The sequence below is a fragment of the Alligator sinensis genome, unplaced genomic scaffold (assembly GCF_000455745.1).
Source record: "Alligator sinensis unplaced genomic scaffold, ASM45574v1 scaffold86_1, whole genome shotgun sequence".
In the NCBI taxonomy this organism is placed as follows: domain Eukaryota; kingdom Metazoa; phylum Chordata; order Crocodylia; family Alligatoridae; genus Alligator; species Alligator sinensis.
The window spans coordinates 2,165,219-2,191,458 of record NW_005841971.1 but is presented as its reverse complement, the minus strand read 5'-3'; the positions used below and the strand labels follow the sequence as shown (position 1 = coordinate 2,191,458).

The following is a 26,240-nucleotide window of genomic DNA, read 5'->3' as shown; positions in this document are numbered from 1 at the left end:
AGGGGGTCATGAGAATAAAAGTTTAAGGCTGAAGTGAGACTAAATAGTCTCAAAGGGGGGGACTGTGGAATCAGAAAAAATATATGCCTTAAACTTTGACTATTTTAGTTATAAGATGACATAACCGCTTTGTGGAGAATTGCTGGCTCTGTATAGTAGAACAGATAAGAGAAAGTGTTTGTTCTTTGTAACTCCTCTGCAACTGCTTCGCTCACCGCGGCCTTGAAGATAGCAAAAAGTATGTACAACTCTGATTTGCAGGTGCAAGAAGGAGGTTTGTGAACTAACCTCGCCTCCCCCATTAGTTCCCATCCTGATTACAGCAAAGAAATAATAAAGTAACATTATAGCCGCTTTTCATGCTAATTTCACTATATGATCACGTGAGTTGTAAGCAACTGTTAAAAAGTATATAAGCCTCCTGATTTTGCTCTTGGGGGGGGACCCCTTCCAAGTGCTTGGGAAATCCGTCACTTTGGAATCCCCCCTACAGCTGTAGTTTCTTTTGAATAAAAGCTTCTGCTGACCTGACCCAAAAGTATGCTGCGTGTGTTTCCACAACACACCTAAACCTGGAGCCAGGCAATATCACAAGTCACTGTTGAAAATCTCAGCTCAGCTTTGCATTTACAGCAACAACAACGGTACTTTACACGAGGCAATTTGTGAAAAGCCTGAAAAGTAATTTTTTAAAAAAGATCTTGGCAAACAGGTTTGTAATTAATTTACCTGCATTTTGTTAAAACAAATTAAAAGCGGTGTGATTCCATTTATTCAGTCTTGTTCACTGCTTCACTGTTTGATGCCACATGTAAACAGGCCCACTTCTATGTTCTTCACATTGACTTAATAATGAAAAGAAGCCTTTTGCTCAAGCGATTTTCAGATGAGGTATACCTCAAATTGTAAAACCCTGGACAGAGTTCTGGAAATCAAGTGGAGTTCCACTGCAGGGAGTTTGAGAAGAGAAACAATTCCTAATAGTCGAATAGTAACCTTCAAATAGTTTTGGGCCTGATTTTGCAGCAGTTATGGCTATTAATGTGGTTCAACATAGAATACACTTTTGGAGTCATATTTTTTTTTATTTGGGTAACCTTAGGTTAGAAATGAAATGGCCCACTATGTATATTTTAATGTTTTCTGCACTTCTTACAGGACAAGCTTGTTAAGGCTGTGTAATTGATGTAATCAGATTGGAACCAGTGAAAATTCCCACCCAGAAGCCTGTAGAAGCCATTAATGTTAATGGAAGTTAAATATTTGTCCGAAGAGGAGCATATACTTTAGAGATGTGAAAGCAGATTTTTCTTCTTAAGCCAGTTGAGACTGCATCCTAGGGTTAGGAAGTGGTTAGAAATCCAAACCATCCCCGTTCAAGCTGGATAGATTGTGTTAGCCCATGTAAGTCTGCGATTGGCTGGTTTGATGTTATGATTCAGTGATGGCTATGTGGAAGTCTCATGATGTTATTCCTTAATGCTTATGCATAAACAGGCAACGGTGTATGCATTTATATACTTAATTTAGACATGCAAATGTAGGGTATGCTAGCATTAAGAATACACATGCAACTTTTGGAGGTGAAATTTATTACTAAATAAATGCACTATGCACATCATAATAGCATGACACTTGAGTAAAGTCTGATATTTACATTGGAAAATTTAATTTTCTCTCTCTCTTTCTCTCCGGGAATAGTGGACTGCAGTAAATTTCTAGAAAGAGTAACAATTAACTAGGTTTAGTATACTAGCCTAGTTATAAATGCAATACTTGCATTGCTTAGGACCTTAATTCAGCTGGGGTCACTGATTGCATATTTTTAGTTTTATAAAATCATAGAGCTTTTTTACCTGTCTTAGAAGAAAGGTTCTTTCAACTTCCGAGATAAATTATTAATGTTGTGTGTGTGGGAATGAACAGGTTGGTGATGATGACTGGTGAGTGGAAAACCTCCACCTGTCTGTAGTTTGTGTTCCGATCAAAAACTCAGATATTTCCCCAGTCACCTCCAAATAGAAAAAACCTTTTTGACCTGCATAATTAGGATAGAAATCTCAGGAGGAAAAGGTCTTCTTGAGGTATTTTGACATTTGATTTATTTCTGGGCCTGACTGGAATCTACAAGTGCACAGGCATATCAAAATATGGTAAAAAAATCAAGATTTTGGTTGCAGAAATGGGTTAAAGCTTTAGAGGGAATATTAGCTCTACCCCCATTTCCCCAAAGCAGTTTGTTTATCCCTTGCAAAAATAGGATTATCAAAGCAAGGAAATTATCCCAGTCAGTTAGAAAGGCGTTGTGAACAGGCAAGAGCTACAAGATAATACTAGGTGTTGAACCCTAAATTATTATTAGATGTTGGACACCAAACAAAATTCCAGGTTCATACATTTCTAGACTTTGAGGGAAAAGGAAGAGTTTCCTGTTGCTGGGAATAGGAAAATATAGATCAGAATTTTATGTATTGAGACTCACCAGAGCAGTTGGACATGACCACAGTTTGAGCTTTACTCTTCATCCATATGGTTCGAATCACGATGGAGTAAATGACGCTGCAGCAGGGAGAGAAGAACCATGAGGTATGGTAAACTGAACTGAAGTTCTTGTTTTTCTCCTGGAGTAGGCACAGAAGTCTACCTACATGGAACCCATTATGAGATCAGGGCTTAATAGGAATAACAGTAAATAATACCTAGCTTTCATATAGTGCTTTTCATCAGTAGATCTCAAAGTACTTTACAAAGGAGGGCATTATGCCTTCTCTTAAATGGGGACACCGAGGTCTGCAAAATGAATTGTTTTGGCCAAGGCCACATTACAGCTAGAACTAGATGGGGAATTTTATGATGGAGTTTTTTATGCTGGAAAGTGTTGATTAGTTCAAATTACATTTTTTTTAAGTGTATGCCTATACCAGTTAGTGACATTGTGTGTTAGCCACATCCAAGGCTGGGGATTTTGACCACGGTTTGCCAATGCCCCTGCTGCGACTAAGAAAACCTAGTTTCCTAGTTTGAGGGACTTGCTCCTCCATTCAAAGTCAGAATAATCACCACATTTAAGATACGGAAGGAATTTTACCCCATGGTCAGATGAGCATTGGCTGTTGGGTGGGGTGGGGGAGAGGGCTGTATTTTTTCTGTATGTGTGCTTCTCTCCCTTGGATCTCTTGAGCATATTTTATCAAACTGCTTTCTGTCCTTCATTGATAAGACATTGACAGCACCCTTATCCCTCTGATTAACCTGTGCAAATAAAAGGTTTTTTATTTTGGGTTTTTTTACATATATTACATGCATTATGCCTGGTAGTTGTATATGACAGTTGTTCCCAGAGTTTAAGATATGCAGACTCTAGGATGGTTTAGGTAGAGAGAATAGGTAGCCTTGTTAGGGACAGAGCAAGACTACTCAAGAAGAGGTTAGTTATGACCTATAAAGTACAGGGAGATTAGTGGAAATATTTGTTAGATTGTAACCAACCCTGAAGGACACAGTCTGTATTAAGTCCTGATTTTTTGCTGTTTGGTAGGATTATGATTTCTTTTCCCAGGCCTGTCTTCTGGAAGTGTTTTGTAAAGTCCCTTTTAAAGTCCCACCCCTCTTTTAGTTAGTAAGTACTCTTTCAGATAAATGATTTTTCTAGGAAGATCTGGGGAACTACTACAAGAGGCTTTTTCATAAACTGTCCATATAAAAGAAAATTAATCTCTTTTATATTTAACTTTCTGGAAAAGTTTGAGTAATCATGTTTCCAGTGTGCCAACCCATCCGGCCCCAGAAACTGGCCAAGAAGCAATAAGGAGTTCCCAGATTTATATAAAAAACCATAGGGGTTAGGGCCACAAGCCAAAGAGAAGGAACAGGGAAAAGGTAAAGAAATATCAGCACTGTGGTAACACACACTCGGGACCTTAATTTCCCACCCACACATCTGGAGGTATCCCCAAACAAGCCTTTAGTCTCTAGAGTACTCAAACAGCAGCCTACAACTGCCCCCAAGTCTGAGTCCAACTCCGTCATCCAGTTCTGGATGATCAAGCTGGTGAGATCTCCAGCTCCACTGTGCAGTCCTCTGTGTAGGGCTGACCAGCTTCCACATGCACGCTGCTCTCTCATTCCTTTTCTCTAGCCTCAAACCCTCTCTCTTCTTCTCTTGTCCCCCAAACCTGGGGGGTTTCTGGGAGTTGCAGTCCCAATTAACTGTCATCACAGTGTTGTGATGCCCCCTGGTTCCTTCTACTGTTACACACATCATGTTCACATTACCTCAGGAACAATTTTTCCTAGAAAACTATATTCCAGTGTCCTTGCATAAAATGTAGGTGCATGCGTATGCATTCATGGTTTCATACATAATAGCCAAAGAGCCCAACCTTCTTTCTTTCACCCTTTTCTTCAATATTAAGCTTAGACTTTCCCTTCCTCTTTTATATTATTGCAAAACTGTCTGCTGGCATAGTTTTCTTTCACTTTTTTTCTTGCAACCTTGAACATCAATGAGTCATTGTTATTTCTTTTTTTGCTTGTTCTAAGACTAAGAATTCATCTTATTTTCTTCTTTATCAAAACCTTTTCCTCTGTCAAGAAAGTTTCCTATAAATCCTGTTTGTATGGCATTGTTGTTTACTCCACCTCTGTAACCCAATCTCTTATGGGCCAGAACAATATCTACTTCAAATCCAATTTCTTGTCTACTGTTTGGTTATCGTATTTCCTTTAGCATTGCATTCTTGAGTACATTGCATTCTTTCATTTTTGTTGAATGGAAAATACAGGGGAGGTAACATTCATTACTATGTGACAAGACAAAAAGTTTAAGTAACATGTAACTCCATAGATGGGATTAAAATTTTGCTTTCTTGAGCTCTCCCTTTATCGAGTTTTGAATTCCATCCAGAGCTTCATTGCCTACTAAAATGGTGATAAAAGCTAAATCCGGAAGTTTTTCTTCTAGTCTTACTCAGTTCCAATTCAACTTTAGGATGAGTTTTACTCAAGCAAAGGCTATATACAACCTTGAGGAGTTAGCATAATCAATAATGTAAAATAATTATAATCAATAAATGTTTATTGCATTTAATGCACAAATGCTTGTGTGCTGCTTTATATGATGAGGGATCCAATGGCACTGCACACCTTCTCTCTATGAGAACATTTAAACACAACCACTTCTGGGGCGAAGGGTAGTAGCCAGCCAACACACAGCATTGTGCATAATGCACATTATGATGTGATTGGAATAACAGAAACTTGGTTGGATAGCTCACATGACTGGAGTACTGTCATGGATGAGTATAAACTGTTCAGGAAGGACAAGCAGTGGAGAAGAGGAGGAGTTACTCCTTATGCGAAAGACCTATATGATTGCTCAGAGCTCCAATATGAAACTGGATACAGGCCTGTTGAAAGTCTCTGGGTGAGGGTCAGAGGGGAGAGCAATAAGGGTGATGTCATGGTGGGTGCCTGCTACAGACCACTAGACCAGGAGTATGAGGTAGATGAGGCTTTCTTTAAACAGCTAGAGGAAGTTTCCCAATCACTGGCCCTGGTTCTTATGGGGGACTTCAATCACCCTGACATCTGCTTGGACAGCAGGAAAGAACCATCCCAATGCACAGGAAGACTAAATATGGTAGAAGACCAGCTTGGCTTAGCAGGGAACTCTTCAGTGAGCTTAAACACAAAAAGGAAGCTTACAGGAAGTAGAAACTTGGATAAATGACTAGGAAAGAGTATAAGAGTATTGCTTGGGCACGCAGGGACTGAAATCAGGAAGGCCAAAGTGCAATTGGAGTTTCAGCTAGTAAGGGATGTGAAGGGTAACAAGAAGGATATCTACAAGTATGTTAGGAGCAAAAGGAAGATGAGGGAAAGTGTCAATCCTTTACTGAATAGGGGAGGCAACTAGGGCTGTGTGATTTGGAGAAGATTCAGCCCAATTCGGAGGCCGAATCTCCAACTCTGAACCCAATCGCTAGAAGCTTTAAACTTTCCAAATTGATTCGGAGCCTCTGAATCGATTCAGAAGAGATTCAGCAATTTGGAAGACAGTCTTTATGGGGAAACAAAAACTTAGAAGAGGGAGGGGGAGAAGGGAAGTGAGGTGGAGCAATGGGGGAAAGACTGACAACTCTAGCTGGCCAGTGACTGTGATTTCTCTCTGACTGCTATTCCAATCACAGTGTCTGGGGGGTGGGACATAGAAATAACATAAAAGCCTCTGTGTGCAGGCTTTTCTGTCCCTTTCCTGAGCTGTTTCTGTCTGAGCAACAGTGTTTCAAAGGTACAGTGGCTACTGGCCTGGCTTCCTAGTCGGTAGCCTGCTACTTTTTGCTGTTAGAAAGGATTGGATAGGATATAGCTTAGTTTATCTTAGCACCTCTCTAGTTTACTACTTATCCAATTAATTTCTTTCTATTTATGTTTTCTTTTTTTGCAATACTTTAAAAAAAAGAAAGCTTGGTGTTTTCCCAGGCAGTGTGATCCATCACTGTGCAGGGAAGCACACATTATACATACTCACACATCATAGAAGAAGTCAGATATTCATAGAAGAAGAAGAGATTCAAAACCATATTATATATAGTGATTAATTATTAATATTATTATAGTTAGTGTACATAAAGACTAAAGACAACACAGAAGTCAGAGATTCAGGTTGAGATTAACACACACAACACAGAACTCAGAATCCTAGAAGAAGGAAATATATTATTTTAGGTACACATTACAACACAGAAGAAGAACAAGAAGTACAGTAGTAGTCACACATTTGCATTAATAGCACATCGCAGAAGAAGACACCATATATAGTTATTAATAATCAAAGCAGAGTCCAGTGCATGCAACACAGAGCAAATAAAATACACAGCACAAAAGGAGTCACACTTCACATTCATAATTCGTAGTAAATAAATACATCACAGCACAGAAGAAGACAGACAGCACATATTTTTTACATAGTTCTTAATAATCACTAATCAATCAGATGTGATCAATCAAAGAAGAGTCCAATACATGCAACACAGAGGAAAGAAAACACACAACACAAAAGGAGTCACACACACACCTTTTGCAGCAGTAAAGATTAATATGAAGCATGCTGGAAAGGCAGGTGCCAGGTCTTCTGGCAGGGGAGGGGGGGGTTAGGGGATGAGCTAGAGCTGAAAGTTCTCCCCCTCCCCGCCTCCGACACATCCACTTCCCAAGCAACCATGAGGCTTCTGCTGCCAGTGAAAGCAAGGAGGTGGGAGCAGTACCTGTACCTGATGTCCCGGCACCTGCACCACCTCTCCTAACTCCAGAAAAAGGCATCAGCAGCAGAATCACTGTCTCCTCTACCCCAATGTCATCTCCCAGTGTGAGCCTCCCACTGCCAGAGGAGGAGCTGGAGCTGGAACCAGGGGACTTGAGCATCCTGGCTCAAGCAATTCTGGGGACCAAGGGGGAATCAGAGTGGAGTGCCCCAGGGGTTGGTCCTGGGGCCAGTCTTGTTCAATATCTTTATCCATGATCCGGAAGATGGGATGGAGTGCATGATCAGCAAGTCTGCAGATGACATCGAGCTGGAGGATAGGACTAGGATTCAGACAGGCCTAGACAAATTGGAAGATGGACCACAAGAAACCTCATGAAGTTCAATAAGGACAAGTGCAAATTCCTGCACTTGCGATGGAAAAACCACATGCACTGGTACAGGCGGAGGACTGACTGGCTAGATAGCAGTTCTGCAGAAAAGGGTTACAGTGGACAATAAGCTGAACATATGTGCCCTTGTTGCCAAGAAGGCTAACAGCATATTGGGCTGCATTAGTAGGAGTGTTGCCAGCAGATCAAGGAAGTGATTATTCCTAGGGTGGCCATATAGGACCATGGAAAATCATCTGCATGTGGGACCAGGGGCAGTGGGAGTATATAGTTAGGGATGGTCTTGTTTTGCATGGGGGGGTTGGACTAGGTGACCCCCTGAGGTCCCTTGCATCCCTAATTTTCTATGATCATATTGGTGAAACAGGCAAAATGATTGTAGGACAAATTTTCGTAAGATGAATGGTGTCCTGGTAATCTTGAGTCTCTGACTTTTTCAGATTGTTTTATTGTCTCTAGACAGACGGAACAAAATCCTGTCTTCACTGACAGACAGCTGTGCAGCGTGATAGTAATGGGCTAACTGATTATTTTAAAAGGCATGAGGAATTTCCTTCCATTCCATGGTCAGGCATCTCTTAGTAGACCACTGCAGTATACTGAAGTGTGATTGGTACTTTGCCTTCAACTATGGTTGATATCTATGTCTACTCTGCTGCTGCTGAAGGCATCCTCTGTATTCACCAGCCTAAAACCTAGCCTTGCTCCTTTTAACAGAAATCCGTGTCCCTGGAGGTTACATTATCCATCTCAGAGCATTACACAAGAGCAGTTTTTGGAGTCTGCTATATGCACCAGAACAGAAATTGTGTCCCATCACAATCTGCCTCTGGAATTTTAGCTTTTGGGGCTGGTAGGTGGCACTCTGAGCATATGGACATACATATATTTGGAGTCCTTTTGAAAGAGGAAGGTTTCATGTAACAGCTGCTGTCCTTTTGAAACCTCCCACTTCTGAAAGGGCTTCACATATATGTGTGTCAGTACCCTGAATTAGATACTCTGAATATCTAGATCCCAGAATCTACAACTCTTTCTGTGGTTTCCTTTTGGATATGTGTCTTTCTGTACCACAGATGTCAGAAAGTAATGTTAGGTCAAAGCTGACTTCCACAATGGGGAAGAATTATGAAGAACTGTCCGTTTATACATAATGCCTAGTGAGGATATGAATATCATAGGATTTTTTTAATTGGTAGGAGATAACTCTTGCTTTTTACATTTTCATCTCAAACATTTCACAATAAATGTCACAGTGCTCTTCTCACAGTACTCTAGAGAATGAAAGATTGAGTCAGTCCTGGCCAATGTTGAGAATGTTGAAGGGTAATGAAATATACCAAATCTAATGCTTATAAAACTAAATTATTGCATTAATTGATATTAAGCATCTTTATTTTTGTCATCGCTCTTATTCTTCAACTGCTCACTCTCCAGCATGCTGGGGTTCTCTGTATCCCACTGAGGTTGAAAGAAATAAGATTGGGAAAAAATTAAAAACTAAACTAAATCATGAAGTTGTAGGATTGAAGGAGTAATACATTGTGGCTTCAGACAACAGGTTTGCTGAAGTAAAGGCCTTGAACCCTCTTCATGAATAATACACATTGCACATTTTGTCTGGATAGTACATAATGTACATGCTATTTCTTTTGATCATGATTTTCAAAAATCAAGAGTTCTATTCATGCTTGCTACAATCACATTGACGGCTAATGCAGTTATACCTGGACTGATTTTTCTTTTTGTTGTTACTGTTTATTTTCTAGACGAAAATATTAAATGGTGCCTGGAAGTGATTGGGACTTATTTGTTCCTTGATTGGTAATGCTGAGAGGTATTGTAATGCTTCTGTCAAGCTGAGTTTTAAAAAAAAAGGCAATTGATACATAAGTTTACAAATTCTTCTGGTTGGCTGCTTTGTGATGCACAACGGTGCTTTAATTTTAGTTGGGACTCTTAGTGTTACTGCAATTCAAATTATGATTATAGTGCACTGTTTAGTTCTACTGATCTATTGCCTTTTTGTCTGTTCTTTTTTCAGCTACAATTCCACAGAGCTAAACAAATGTAAAGCCTTTATGTTTTTGAAAAGTTCAGGGTATCTAAAAAATTCAGGTGCATCAGTGGGAGTTGTCCTTTTCAGTTTAATTAATCATAGACATCTGCTTACGCATGAAAATAAGAAGCTTTTTTAAATTGAAGGACGAGGGGAAGGAGAGGAGGGAAGTAAAGAAAGAAGAGTCTCAGAAAAGGAAAGAAATTCTCATTTGAAATTAACTGGGATAGCAGCCAAAATGAATGAAGGTAGACAGATGGGTAACAGTTTAAAATACACAGACATTTTATGCACAATTCTAGGCATCTTACAACCTTTTCTGTACCTTCTCTCTGTATCAAAAGATTTAGTGTTGTATTCCTGGTGAAGATACAAAGGTACCTTGTATGCAGACACACTGCAGCCTTGCAATCTCAACAAAACTCCTTTAGCAATCAAGGAGTTTGACATTAATTTGGATGTCTAGAATATTCATGATTACAGGGGTGGGGTGGGGTTGGGGACAGGAACTGTGGATAAAAGTCAACAGGAGCTTTGCCATAGTCTTCACTTGGATCAGACTTTCACCCTGTATAACAAAATCTTAATCCTGTCTGCGGGAGACCTAGAATGAAAATATGCAAATCTGAATTAAAATGGAATCTAGACAATTTGGGGGGGAGTCAATTTGGGCAAGAAACATCTCAGGGACAGGACATGACTAGTTATTGGTCTGGAGATATGGTGAGTATCAATAATTGATCAGATCTGTATATGCAGAGAGAACAAAAAGCTCAACAAGATGGTGTTCAGTAAGCAGTCATGTAACCATGGGGGAAGATGAAGGAGCAGCCCCAGGCACCACCTTCAGCAGAAGGGAGGAGGAGAGACAAAATTAGCCAACACAGCAGCTGGCCTGTGTGCTGCTGCTGAATCAAGGAGCAGAACTTCCCTATTGTGCCTCTGTCAATAACTCAATGTTTTTGAAACTCAAGCAAAAAAATTATTTGGACTAAGCCTGGTGCGGACATGGAGGGGATGTCAATTTGTCCATTATACTGCACTGTCTGTATGGGTTAATTTGTCCCTGTTGTTAATTTAGAGAGACAGAGCTGCTCTAGTAACTTGGGGCTGGTTGTATAGGCTCTACAGTAAGAATTCTAAATGGCTAATGCATGATAGTGAATATTTATAGGACTGGGCCCACAGTCTATTATTTCTAACTCTAGCATCACTTTTTTTTTGAGCGGAAAAATATCTGCTGGTTAAGAATATCATCAGAAGCAGAGAGGAAAATATACTGGCAGAAACCAGATGTCCTAGCTAATCTTTAGAAACCCAAACTGTATTTTATATATAACAACTATACCAGAGGCGGGCAACATACAGTCCACAGGCTGGATCTGGCCTGCCAAGTAATTTTATCTGGCCCACAGGCACCCACCAATTACTTGTACCTTGCCCAGCCTGCATGCCTCACTCCCACCCTCATGCATGGAAGGGCCTGGCCCAGCCAGCATGCACAGCTTGTGGGTAGAGCTGTTGCTGGGTGACCTGCTCAGCTTCCCTAGCCTAGACACCACCTCCTCCTGTCCCTGCTGCAGTGCTCACTCTGGGAGCAGGTAAGGAACTGGCGGGGGAAGAGGGATGGAGCTGCAGCTGGGCGGGAGCATGGGGCTGGGATTGGCAAGAGCATAGAGCCCGGAGCCCATGCTCACGGGGGCGGTGGGAGCACGGCACATGCGTAGGCACAGTATGGGTGTGTGGGGCATGTGGGAGGGTGGCGGGATGAGGACCCCCCTACAAACTCCCCCTGTAGTGTACAGCCCCTGCCACTGGTGACAGCAGCAGGCCCTCAGGGTGCTTGTGGCCCATGCAGACACTGCTCCAACCAGTTCAGGGAGCTGCACATGGTGGCAAGGAGTGGAGCAGGCCAGTCCACCTCTTATCATGGGGAGCTCCCCACAGTGTGCAGCTCCCAGCCCTTGCATGCCACCAGGGGGAAGCCCTGCAAAATGGAGCCAGCTGCTTTCCCTGCTGCCATGTGCAGGTCCTGGAAAGTAAGGGGCGAGGCTCCCCTCCACTTCTGGTGGAGTCCCACCAGCTGCATGTGGTGGCAGAGAGCGACACCAGGCCACCAGCTCCATTGTGCAGGGCTTCCTATTGGTGGCACATGGGCGCCAGGAGCTGCATGTGCACTGTGAGGAGCCCTGTGCGATAGAGATGGGCTGGCCTGGCTCTACTTCTTGCCTCTATGTGCAGGTCCTGGAAATGGTTGGTGCTGTGTGCCGCTGGGTGGCAGCACCTGCATGGGCCACAAGCACCCTGAGGGCCCGCCTGCTGCTGCTGCTGCCACCACTGCCAGTGGAGGCTGTGGTCTCCACACCTCCCCACCCTCCTTCATACCCCACAAACCCCACACACCTACATCCTTCCCCCACAACCTCCCCACATGTACACACACCCCACAACATACCCTACACCCCCACATGCAGCCAAATCCCCCCACACACACCCATACACCCCCCACACCCCACCATACACATACACCCAACCCCCAACTACTCCCCACAGACTCCCGCACACACATGATAAAAGAGTAAGACTTTATTTTTGAGCTATTATGCAATCATCTCTATATACAGTACGCAAACACAAATCATGACAAAATATTTTTTGAAATAAAATTAAAATATGTTATAGTAGATATTTGACTTTTGGTATATGATTTGTTTTTTCCCTGGTTCCAAGATGGCAACACACCCCTCCCAAAAGAAGTACTTCCAGGGGCAATGGGAGGGATTTCTGGTGGCAAAGGGCAGGGCAGGACCAATAGTGGCAAAGGTTGGAGGCAGGACTTATGGTCCCAAAATGGCAACAAGGGGGTGGGGTAACTGTCAAGGGGCAGGACTACACTTACAGCCCTTGACAACTCACCAAAACTCATTAAACAGCCCTCCAGCCGAAATAATTACCCACCCCTGAACTATACTGTAACAGTAACTCATCTAGTCCCAATACTAACTACAAAAACATTTATATATGTGCTTGAATTGTTTTTATCTAACTGCCTGTTACTCTTTTTCTTTGTTCTGTGCAGGGCCACTTGCTGCATTCATGAGTGATGGCAATGACTCTGTGACAAAACACACTTCTAACTACTCAAGCCAAAACTTGCTCCAAAAAGTGGCATAAGAAGCAAGGGGGAGTTTCCACTTTTATAGAGAAAATCATAGGGGTTAGGATCACAAGCCCATGGGCCAAAGGGAGGGAATGGGTAAAAAGTAAAGAAACAGCAACATTGTGGCAACATACACTCAGCAGCTAAATTTCCCTCACATACCTTTGGAAATGTTCCCAAACAAGCCTTTAGTCCCTCGAGTGCTCAACCAGCAGCCTGCAGCTGCCCCCAAGTCTGAGTTTGGCTCCTTTAGTCCACAGTTGTGATTGATTGAGCCAGTGAGATCTCCAGCTCCACTGCACACTCCTCTGCATAGAGCCGACCAGGTTCCACAAGTGCGCTGCTCTCTCTTCCCTTTACTCCAGCCTCATTTCCTCTTCCTTTTTCCCTTGTGCCCAGTCCCTGGGAGTTTCTGGGAGTTGCACTCCAAATTAACAGTCAGCACATCTCTGCAGACTGCCCTTTGATTCCTCCTGCTGTTTACACACATTACATTCACATTACACTATTTTTATTCTTAGCCTTTGATGCATTCTACCGGTCTTTGTGTCGTATAGCGTTTATAGCCCTCCAGTGTTTTTAATATTGATATTTTTAATTGATTGCTTATTTTTTTCTACTTGTCATTCCTTTGCTGCAGCTTGAATGTACTCACTGGAACATTGGTATTTAGCATCTGAGGAATATTCTTTCTGTATTTGAAAATCAAATTTAAGGTTTTTATGAGCTTGAATTCATAAAAACAAGTAGTCAGGGTAGTATTGAAAATAAAAATATAGAAAAGGTTGTATCTGTAAAATACTGAGAACACAAACCTGTTATCAATTTTGAATTTCTGAATGCACAGAAGTCTACACATTTTCAAACAGCAAATAAGTATTGACTATATTAATGATTGGTGTGTCAGAATGAGGTAAGTAAGAACCCTAGAACCCTTGGGCATTTATACACCTACATTTTCAAACTGTGACAACACTGGAGATCTGGGGCATCGGAGCAGACTCAATTAATCAAGCCTGCTCCGTACGCGAGCTGATGCTCACTGCGCTGCATCTCATGCAATTGTATAAGTGGCGAAATGCGTGTCAGCGCACAGAAGTTGTGTTTAAACTAAAACACCTTTGATTTGTTTTAATTCAAAAGCGTGCTACCACCATTTTCTCAGCACTGATGCTCATTTTGCCACTTAGAGAACTGCATGTGATGCAGTGCTGGGCACTTTTAAAAGTGCCCGGCACTGCGGCACAAGCATGTGTACAAATGCTCCTAATTCTCTGGCCCAAGATAAGTGACCTGAACAAGTCAGGGTTTTAAAGTTTTGTATGACATATTCTAGCCTATAGTCTCTGTTTTGATCCCTGGTTAACCTGCATGCCTAGTAATTCCTAAGGGACATTCAGGATCTTGAATTACTATTGCTATTTCTGGGAGTTATAGATGTATGGCATTTGTCAGCATTTGGCCAATTGACTTCATAGCACTTAGTCTAAAATATGACTACTGCTGGTTGTTTAAAGACATTCCTGACCATTTTCATTTCAAATGTGTTACAAACTCCAAAATAAGTGGCATTTTTACCCTGGCAATGACTAAAGAAATGGGACAAAATCGAAAAACTGCGAGGAAGAATATGTTCTGCCATATCTGATTCTTACCCAACCAAAACCAAGAGATTAACAGGGTTTTTTTTACAGAGTTAACCATACTTACTTCTGTATTTATCCCTAGCTGAGCTGCAAAAGCATTCACAAAACCACATGACTTTTCATGATTTTCATGGCCCATCAACCCATGGTTGCTGAAAGATTCACCAGTCCTGTGAAGTCCATAATTTTCACTGCAACAGTCAGCTCAAGTACGAGTGACCCAACTGCACTCACCAACTGCTGAAGCTTCCTTAGCCTGACGAAGGGTTTTTGAACCCGAAAGCTTGCTTAATAACTATTCTCCAACCATTTGGGTTGGTCTAATAAAAGATATCAAATTCACCCAAGGAACCTTGTCTGCCAACTGCACTCAGGTTATCCAGAGAGATCTGATTAGCAGCATAGAGTGATAAAATGAACAGAGTAACTGGATTAGTAGCAGGTGAACTGTTATAACTTGCGTTGTGGCATACCCATTGCATAGTCAGCTTGGCCAACACACCTGAGCTGTGAACTCCTCATTCCCCTCTACACAGACAGCTTCCTCGCTCAAGCTTAAAACACCACTTGAACTGACATATTTCTTGTAGGAGCTAGGTTGCGGGGCAAAGTTCAAATTATAGCTCAAACTAACAGTTCAGTGAAGACAACTAGGCTGATTTTTTTTTTCTTTTCCAAGAGTTCAAATTTTTCCCAAACCTCAAATCGAAGTGTTCCTCAGGGTGTATTAGATTACAGGTTATAATTAGATTATAACTATTATGATGATGTTTGGTGTTTCTTTAAATGCATTTATGACACTCTGGTGAGTAAATTTGCATACTAATCTATTGCTGAGACTGAGGTTACAAAGAGATGGAGATATTACTTGCAGGAAAAAGGTCTGTCTAGATTTAGAGTATGTAGAGTAAATTGTCAGTCACAAGCAGGCAGAATTCATGAGTCCAGTCCCTAAAACTGAAACTGTTTTCTTCTAAAAATATGACATTAATAAGTATTATTTTCTACTTCTGAGTATTATGTTGACTTCTGAGCCTTTAGGGAGAATTCAGGTTATGCTTTCATTTTTTTCATTTTTCTGCAACTGGCCGGTCTAGGAAGGTATTTTTTATTTTTAACAAATTTGTTTGTACATTAACACCTTCATGGGCTCCTGTATCACCATATTTTTGCATGCCACATGGCTACAAATAAGACATGCAACTTGTTTTGAAAGGCAAAATGAAAAAACATGAATGCAGGCCCCAGAGAGCAGGGGCACAGGCTGTTCCTTGAGATCACTCAAAGGCTGCTTGTAACCTTCACAGCTATAGATTTAACCAGGCCATAGATGCTGCCAAACTGGCATTAGCTTTCGGTTGCTCAGCCAAAAGCTGCTGCCAATTCAGCAAGGGCTATGATGGGTTAAAGCTTGAGCTGTGGAGTTTGTAAGGGAGAGAGTGAGTAACACTGGGCATGTCTACATGTGACACTACATCACTGTAGCAGTGCATAACAGTAACATAGCATTGGCGGGCACAAACTGTGATGCCACAGCTACATTGCTGCAGCAACACACTCCCTCATTATAGTGTATGGCTATGGTGATGCAGCAGTTAAAATTAACTATGTGCTGCTGACACAGCAGAGTATGGGCTGTTACTACACTGCCATTTACTACTTTCAAAAGCAAGTACTAAATGATGGCGCAGTAACAATGGTGCTGTAGGAACACATGTAGATGTGCCCACTGAGCAGCAGACTCTACCTCTCCTGTATACAGCCAGAGCCCAGCACAGAGCCAGCCCTTGGCAACTATTGTAGTGTCCCCAGGCGTCCATTATAGCGCCCTATGCCTCCATTATGGTGCAGAAACCAGTTTCCTCACTTAAAACATGCACCCCAATTTGGATGATTAATTTTGGGGAAAAGAGTGCATGTGATATGTGAGAAAATATGGTCTGAAACATAACACCTGTTGTAAAGCTTGCAATTCAACACACGAATTTGAACCAATCACTTTGGAACATGGCAAATGCTAGAAATTAGTTATTTCAAATGTGGATGGGTAAAAGACGCTTATGAGATGTGTATAGGAACTGGACTATGACAAGTAAAAGCTGTTCAGCTAAAGTTGAATAGTTAAACTAAATTACACTTTGCATCAACAGATGTACACATTTATCCTCTGGTTACACTTTTGAAATAGCCTACCAGAAAATATACTGTCATTCATTGCAGTACATTACTCTAGAGTGAATGGTCTTTATGCATAGTTAGACAGTAGAACTAATTTAACTAATTTAGAATTAATTTCATCTGACAGTGCCTTTAAAAATATTCCAAGTATCTGTAACACTGTTGAATTAAAGCTGCTTTGACAAGTAAATGAAGCAGATATTCCAAGGAGTTTAGTGCAAGAATTCATCTCTCCCTATCTTCACATACATTTTATGTTGTGAAATCCAGTAAGTGCCTGACTTTCTTTTTGGAAACATTCTTTTTTGAGATACATATTAAAAATAACTAAAACTAAATATTAAAAATAACTAAAAATATCAGAGCAGTAAAACTGTCTCAATAAGAACATTTCACCTTAATTATTTGTATCTGAGGTGTTCATATGGGTTTTAGAGTTCTTAATAGCATCTTAATTTAAAGGCCATTTTAATTATGAAACCCTGGAAAAAATATTTGCAGTTTAGTAAATTATGCCTTTCATTTTCATAATTACTGTCATGGTGGTGGAATATTCTACATGGTGATGTGCGTATTTGCTAAAACCAGATCCCACTTCTGCTTTTGGGATTCATTTGTGATCAAATCTATAATGCATTGAAGTTTTACACTTAAATGTTTTTAAATACATATATGAATGGGAAATACAATACAAAGAATAAGCTCTTTAGATGAAACTTGGATATTGGAGTATTTATATATTGCTGTTATTTTAGATTAGCCTTTGAATTATCTTGACTTCCTAGGAATTATTTAAAAAGTAGCTAATTCTGCCTTGATGTATATTGATGAGTGCTTTTACATAAGTAGCAGATGAGATAAAGAGCTTTTGAGCGTGGAGGTTGCAAAATGCAACTGTGTTCTCTAAAACGTTGTTATTTTCAGTACCTTAGAATATAACAAGCTTTTCATGGTGCACGGTATTCCCTCACTATAATGTTGCAGCTGATTTTACTCCTGCAATACGCCTCTATAAAGTAGTTAGTCATGTCTCCCCAACTGAAGGAAAAGAATGCTGTTGAAGTTGAGGAATAAACTTAAAAAAAAAAAAAAGAGGGGAGGGGGAGAGGTTCTTTCTTGCAAAGGTATCACAGAATCCTATTGAAGGCTGCCGAGACTAGATAATTAATGAGGTATTGATGAAAATTAGCTATGGGAAATGGCAATAAGGAAGGTTTCAAAAATATATGTGTTAGTATAAGTGTAATTATGGAATGTATTTGAGAAGAATGGTTTGGTGCTTAGGATGGTAGCTTACAGCATGGGAGGTATGAGGATAAGTCTCTGCTCTAACAGACTTTCTTGGTTAGATCCACAAAGGGAATTCACTGTTGCAATGTCTTAACTGCAGCGGGCACTCGGCCCACTGTTAGAATTACAGCCTCACATTAGACACTATAACCTCCTTGTAGCATGCATATGAAGGAGTTATGCATCTTGAAATGGGATCCAAAGCCAGCATGCTGAGTGAAGAACTGCCTAAGTTAGGAATGCTAAAGAGAGAAATGGCATAGAGGCCTCAGCCACCAAAGGAACTTGGGCACTCATGTCCACCTCCAGTTTTTCAACACAACGCCTGGGCTACAGTCAGGTGCCCTAGCCAGATCAACCATTGTCTTCATGGATACTGGAGAAGGACATGAGGATGCACCCCAATATACCTGATAGCACAATAACAGACTAGACCAGTGCTTTGTATGTTTTATAATGAGGTGACTTCACCTTTTGGCCCTGTGGGCCAGATGAGTGGTGCAGGGTCAGTCCACAGGTGAGATCAGACCCTATGCACCAAGCCAGGGCCTGCATGCCCAGACCCTCATGGCAAGATTGGGCCCTGGTGCTAAGAGCTGCTTCCATCTGGCCCCATCTGCGGGGATCATGGTCTGGGGGTCAAGCACTGTCCCTGCCTAGACCTGTGTGCTAAGATTGGGGCCCTGTTCTGCTTCCTCCCAGCCCCACGTGCTGGGATTGTGCCCCCCACCCTGCTAATCTCCAACCAGCCCTACAGTCTGGGATTGGGGCTCCAGGGCTCCATCCAGCCCTGCTGGCCCTGTGCTGTCCTGTGTGCCTGACCCAGCATGCAGGGCCATGGCCTGCAGGTCCCCTCATGGACCTGTTGGGTGTCCCACAGGCTGGATGACCCAGTGCCATGGGCTGGATCTAGCCTGCAGACTGGTCATTGAGCGCTCCTGGACTAGACCATTTCTTTGGGAGTGAAGGAGAACAACTGTCAAATCCCCATTCTGCCAGTCAGTGTGGTAATCTGAACTCTCATCTCCAACATCCCAGGAGAACGCCCTACCTATCAAGCACTTGGCTATAATAAGAAGTATCCCTGTTGTGTTTAAATTATTGCTCCCTTTTATATTATTAATTAAATGTGGCTTATTAATATTTAATTAACATTTTATTAATATGTTCCCATGCCCAATTAACATTTCATAATTCACCCAAGGAGAACAAAGTCAGCAGAAAGGACTGAGAGGCTTCTCCCTTAGAATAACCAGTAACCTTGTGGTGAGTACTTTCCCTCAAGATGGGAGAAGACCCAAGTTAAAGTCTGCCTAATCAGGCAGATAAGGGATTTGAAAATAGGATGCTGATTCCCAGTGTGAGAGCTAGCACTTATGATGAAACACACGTATGTCTGACTGTCCCAAGAGATTCTGTCCCCACCTGTCTTTTAGCCAAACCTTAGAAGTTCTCTGATAATGCCTTAAGGTTGACTCCCCCAGCAAGATAGGTGGGGCTATCCACCTATCTAGTGTGAGAATCCCAGTGAGGCTTCATTATGCAGTGAGGCTCTAGGAGCTCAGCATACTATAGTTGGTTTGATCACCAAGATGTGGGTGGTTGATTACATTTTTAACTGTTCTCTTTAATAGGGACAAATTAAGCTCATACCAAGCTCATACCTGAAGACTTTTTTAAATGCTGTAGTTATGCTTTAGTTCAAAATACAGCATAACTAGAGATATAGGGATATTGGAACTCTCCTTGCCTTCTCTCTACTTTTGACTGCTTAGGTGCTTCTAAGTCTATGACTACAGACTTTAAGGTAAATGCCAACCTATGTTGATCCTCGTGTCCTATAGAAGAGAATGGCTGTTCTGTAACAAGAAGTGTATCATAGTGAATGCATGGGTAGACATTGGCAGACAAGGTTCCTTGGGTGAATTTGATATCTTTTATTAGGCCAACCAATGGGTAGACATTAAACCTTTACATAGATAACATAGATAACAGTTACATCTGTCTCCTGCCTTTTTGTTTTTTAACTTCTAAAACTAAAACTAGATTATCGCAGTGTACAAGAAATAACCATCTTGCCAAGGAGGAAAGATTGATTAGATGACCTGAAAGGTATTTTTCCAGTCTGTGATTCTCACTATTTTAAAGGGGAACAAATGATGATCTTGCTAATTTGTGACAGCTGTGCAGTCTGGCACTGAGAATGGATTGCTTAACAAAGTTAATGTAGCTATGAGCAAAATACAAAAATTATTGCTTTCCTCTGGAGACCAATTTCAGGCTAAGTTTAACCAGCATTAAAATCTTCAGCTGACAGATGCTCCACTGGAACAGATGATTTCAGCCACCAAAGGTCCCAGGGTTTTCCATTTTTCATACTGATAGAGATAAATCTGTTTTGATCGGAAGCAGTAGAACCAGATAGCTATGATTAAACAATAAGAAACTACAGAATGCTATTTATTTGCCAAAGCAGCTGAAAGCACATCAAGCTACCTGGCCGCTTCCTGACATAACATTACAACAGCATGATATTACAATACTCATTAGCCTTTGACTTATCTAAACAGTGCTATCATTTCTGGAAACAAAGATCAGAAGCAGCTGGTTCTACTTATATTTTAATAAAACAAAAAGACAATACAGGCTCATGTGCTTCCAGCATCAGCTGTGGTGGAGACCAGTGAGACTGATTGCACTTTTCCCAAATTGAACTGTCCATAAGGCATACAGGTACAGCTCTCCTTTCAAGGACCATACAATATGCCTCCAATTTATGAGAGGAAAGGTATCACAGTAAGGCTGCTTTTCCACAAATAATGAAGCCCAGAGACAAAAAAGAAATCCTCTTGGGATGTTTGTACCAGAAGAAAATGAAGTAAACAAAGTGAAGAGGTAGAGACTGCTCCCTAGCTGTTGTCTTTTCAAAGACATTGAGAAATCTTGCTCTTGTCTAGGTCAGGTACGCAGCATTAGATTCTATTTTTAGCACTTTGACTTGCTAGAGAAAAATTTTCATCTATAAAAGTGTTTCACTCCTTTATCTGAGCCTTTCCCTATGAAGCTGAACTTCACCTAGTCTTGGTCTCCTTCCACTTTTCCTTTCCCTCAGATGCTAAGGAATGGACTACCTCTTGCACGGGACAGCAATAAATATTCCACAAAGCAACTGAGAACCAGAAGTAGCTTTAAAAAGAGAAGAAGTTATTAGAAAAATAAATGTTAGACTCTGTCAAAGATAAAAGTTTCAGGATGTACCTAGGTCTAAAACTTCACCCAGTCTTGCCTGAGTAGGCTAGAAGCTTTGAAATTACAGTAATAGTAGGAGTCACTAGAATCTGGGAAGAAAACACTTGTATTCTGAGCTGATTCTATTCCTTGTGAAGCTTCCTCTGACACTGGGTGCATCTACACAAGACAATTTACTGTGCAGTAGAGCAGTTTACTGTGCAGTAAGTGTGTGCATCTACACGTGCACATGTTTACTGCACAGTAAGCTGCTCTACTCGCAAGTAAATTTGCTACCTGCAAATGCAAGTAGTAAATTTACTCATGAGTAGTTACTGTGCAGTAGTAGATGCCAACCAGGAGCAAACTCCCAGTCAGCTCTGCTACCAGGAGGCCAGCCTTATGTTATCCCCAGGGTCCTGAGGATGGGAGCCTCTCTAGCCCCAGCCCCAGACCTGCAGGCACTATGAGCTGTGGGTCACACATGAAGGGAGCCTGAGGCAACTTCTGGCCATTGGCTCCCCCTACACAGGCCACAGGCCAGCTCTTCTAGCCTGCCTGCACCTGGTGCCACTCCCCAATACTGCATTGCCACGCGGCTGCCACGGCTGTGCCATCCAGCCCCACAAGATGCTGCAGGCTCCTGGCAGGCCTGACAGCACCTGGGCCTAGCTGCAGCCAGCTCCTGGCCACCAAGGCCAGCACCAGCTGGCTGTAGGCAACAGCAGCCTGCCTGGACCCTGGAGGTGCTGTGGGGCACCACCTCGCTGCACAGCTGCCAGTCCCACAGCATGCCCCATCGCTGGGTGCTGCAGGCAGCTGCCTAGGCCTAGCAGCACCAGGACAGCTGCACAGAGGCCCAGTGAGCCAACACGGAAGCCATGATGGCATCCTTGCCAATGCCACATGCTGCTTCCCAGGGCCCCAACTGTTTCATGGAGGATACTGGGGACCTCATGGCACTATGGGGTGAGGCTGAGGGGCAGAGGCAGTTCACATGGGGTGGATACTCTAATGCACATGTGTACGAGGGGTTGTGAGGCTGAATGTGGGGAGCACAGGCACAGCTGGTTGGTGTGGCAATGCTGCATAAAGGTCAAGGTCTTGCAGACAGTGAGTCACCATCACCAACTACAACCATTGGGTGGGGAGTGCCTGCAAGTCTATACCCTTTATGAGGCAACTGGATGCCATCCTCATGCCCTGGGACCCAGCATACTGCAGGATGAGCGGCCTGCCCAAGCCCCCACTGCAGCCTGGCACTCACGGTGATGTGTCGCAGCCTGTACCACCATCTCTCCACCCTTGGCATCTTCCATCAGGTTGGAGAGCCTGGGCCAGCACCTGCCCCACCATCTCCGCAACCTCAGTCCCAGCCATGAGGTGCACGCAGTCATGTCCCCACCAGCCACCAGCAGTACCAGCTCCTCCCCGGTGGGGGCTGGCCCTGGAGTGGCTCCCTAGAGAGGCCCTCTGTGGGCAGGGTGGGGGTATGGGCAGCTCCATTACCAGTCATCCAGGAGCCACGCAACCCCCCAAATCTGGTTGCCTTGAGCTTGGCGGCAGCACAGGAGACAGGCTGGCCTGCAGGAGAAGAAGGTGGGTGTGGGGTCTAGAGTTGCAGTAGCAGGTGCTTCAAGGAGCTAGGCCCATCATGGCCTGGGAACAGGGTGAGGGAGGCAAGCTGCCTTCAGCCAGCACCCAGCGGCCTGCTGTCCCCTGGGGAGTGAGTGGGGATGGGGCTGGGGTGGTAGCTGCCTGGGCCTACCCCCATGGTCTGTGGACAGCCGTGCACACACGACCCCGTTTGAAGCCAGGCAGTGCACAGCCCCCTGGTACAAAACATTTTATCTCAGAAATGTTGCCAACTCTCACAAACAGCTTATTTCTCATGGCTCTGTACATCCTGCAGCTGCATGCAGGGAAGAGGCTGAGTTGGCAGCCTGGTTGCACCAGATGTGGATCCCAACCAGGCCCCAATGCACTGGGGGAACCCCAGGGTGCAGAACCCCACCACCACCACCAGGGTTTTGTGCATGCAGAGCACCATGTGCCCCAGTGTATCCTGGAGGATGCCACACACCTCCAGGATGGCCTCCCCATCAGTGACCTTGCCCACACCAAGTAGCAGAGACTGGAGGGCATGGCCAGCTTCAGTAAGGTGATGGCCAGCTGTGTATCCATGGGGAGGAGCTGCTGCATGGCAGTGTCCTGCTGCTCCAGGTATGGGCAGAGCTGCTCCAGGAGGTCCAGGAAGGTGCTCCAGGTCATCCAGAATGCCTCCAATCACTGCTCTTCAGTCCAGATGGCCTGAACAACATGCAACCACCAGTTCTGGCTGGCTGGGCAGGCCCAGAGGCAGCAGGGCTAGACACCCAGCAGGGTGTGGACAGCCCTGGCAGTGCATCCAGGAGCATATGGTTGGCACCCGCGCTGGGGTCCGGTCAACAGCACAAGGTCCAGGCAGCAGCTACGTGGTGGCAGGAGGCCTGGGATGGCACAGTGTGGCCAGCCAGGCATTTGTTGCATGGGGGGAGCCAGTACGGCCCAGTTTCCCATGGGTCTGATAGTGATCACTGTGGCAGGCCAGCAGGGCTAGCATGGTGGCCAGCAGGAGCCCAGGGCACTGAGTATCGCTGCCAGGGGCAGAGGCTTGAGCAGCCATGGTGCAGGGAGGCAGAGGTTACAGTGAGAAAGTTGCCATGCTCCTGCCTCCTCACTGTGCACACTGCTCCTGGCCAGAAAAGCAGCTGGTCAGGGAGTGGGGCTGCCTTTTAAAGATGGCCTCCAGCTCCCTCTGGTGGCAGCAGAGGCCTGATGCAGGGGGCCCTCAGGAAGTGGGATCAGTTTGCTGCTTGGAAAGGCAAATCTGCACTCACTTCCCTGCAAATGTAGATGCCTCCCCAGGAGTGTTTACTTGCAAGTAGTTTATTCATGAGTAATCTGCTCCCAGTCAAATGCATGTGTAGATGCACTCTCTGAGTCCTTGACCAACCTCTACCAGAACTGAAAGCTGCTTCTTCTCCCTGCATCTCTCTCTTACTAGTCTAGTCATTTAATCAGTTTCTAGCATCCAGGCCAACAGGTGACATAGCATGTTACATGACAAATTAACTTTGCCCAGCAGCAGTACCAGCAAATAATCCATGGGAGGCTGCCTCTTTAAACAGAAATATTCTAGCTACTTGTATGTGACACCACAGGGGGTATAATTAGCATGGGCTGGGCTATTTAATGCTATCATTCAGCAGTGCTAATTAGTTTGTCTGAAGCACTCTATGGACATCAAAGATACACAGCTTCCAGTTTAAGAGGCAGCCTCCATGGTGTATTTGAGCATTGCAGATTGTTCAAAAGTGCTGCTGCCTACTGCCTCACTGGCTAAGTTTGCCCTTAGATATGTCCTCACTCTACAGTCTTTTAAAATCTGTCTTGAAATCCATTTCCTTCCTTGAAATGGAAACTCTTGTAGATTTAATATTTTCTAGCCTATTTTGAACTATTCACCTGTTCTATCCGATTGCTCCAATACTTGGTAATTCACCCCTGAGACTATCACTTAGTTTCCCAACTGGGATAAACAACTAATACAGCAATATAACAAAATACATAGATTTCACACATCAGAAAATTCTTATTTATTTCTGTAACAAATAGGTTATTCTGTATCCTAGATGGTACAAATAAAATGCCAACTTCATTGAATCATTTGATGTTTGTAGCTGATTGAGCAATAGCCAGTCACCAGTTCCATTTTGGAAAAATACAGAGCTTTTAAGGCCAGAAGTGGCCTCTATGATTATCCAGTTCGAACTGCTGCAGAACTGCCGACTGAGTCTTGCAGTGTTAGGGGAGAAAAGAAAAACCCTGTCTGATTTTCTTGTTACTGTTCACTATACGGTAGCTATTGCTCATCAGAAATAACACTTTTGATACAAGAATAAGTCTGTAAAACATATATTTGGGCTCTGAGCCTCTTCTCATTGCACAGGGCAGGATCAGGACCCCTGTTGTGCGCCTTTATTCCTGCAACATCATTTTGTCTGTGCAATGCTACATGGATGCTTCTGCTTTAGTAGGTGGCATGTTTGAAGGGACTTGGTCATGGTAAGTTTTTTGTGTAACATGCCCACTGTCACCTGGTGGCATGGATGCCAGTGATTAATTAAGCAGCTAGTAAAGAACAACTTTACCACCTAAATAAGCATCCATATCTATTCACCATACAGTTAATTTAATCATTGATTTACCTGCAGAGAAAAATTAGTAGTATTAATATATTAGGTAGGGATTTTCAACCATGATATTGCGGCATCCTGGGGTGCCATGCAATCCTTTGAAGGGTGCTAAAGGAGGTGTGAGGACCTAAGCAGATAAGGGAAGGCTCAAGCTCTCCCTGCTTGGGCACTCCCCACCCATGTTATCCTGATCTTTTGCAAGAAGGTAAGTAAGCACTGTAATAAATAGATTAGTTTTTGAAATGGGGTGCCACTTACCTGACAAAAGTTATGAAAAGGCTCCCTGAGCCTTAAAAGGATGATAACCATTGTATTAGGGGATTAATATATGTATGAGGAAGAATTATTTAAGGGATTTACAGCATATGAAAGATACAGTGTGCAACAGGGGTGAGCTGGTTTCTAATTTAAGGCCAGAAAGTATGTATTTTCTAGCAGAATTCTTCCTATTTATTCTTGCTAAATAAAAATGCGTTAACAGTTCAAGTAGTTCAGTATAATGTCTAGCAATGACTACTGACAGATGGTTTAATGGAAGACCATAAAAAGCCATAAAGTTTTTCTCTTCGCACCCCTCTGTAAAGTTTGAGATATTTGGTGACCTCTACCCCATTCCAGTTTCTACTTAAGAATTTCTGCCTGACTTTGGGCAAGATATTTAATTTTTTGGTGACTCCTTTCCCCCAGTGAAAAGTGGGTGGAAGTATTCTTTGGTCTCGTTGATGTACATTTGTTTTTTTTAAGGTGCTTTGAGATCTCTAGATGAAAGATACTACAAAACCTAT

General features: G+C 43.0%; 1 protein-coding gene across 1 annotated transcript in view; it reads right to left on the bottom strand.

Moving 5' to 3' along the window:
* NPSR1 (neuropeptide S receptor 1) overlaps window positions 1–26,240 on the bottom strand; it is a 122,018-nt gene that overhangs the window by 12,717 nt on the left and 83,061 nt on the right. The window contains exon 6 of the mRNA XM_025200586.1: window positions 2,483–2,559. Within this exon, the coding sequence (XP_025056371.1) occupies window positions 2,483–2,559 (77 nt within the window). The remainder of the gene's footprint in view (window positions 1–2,482; window positions 2,560–26,240) is intronic.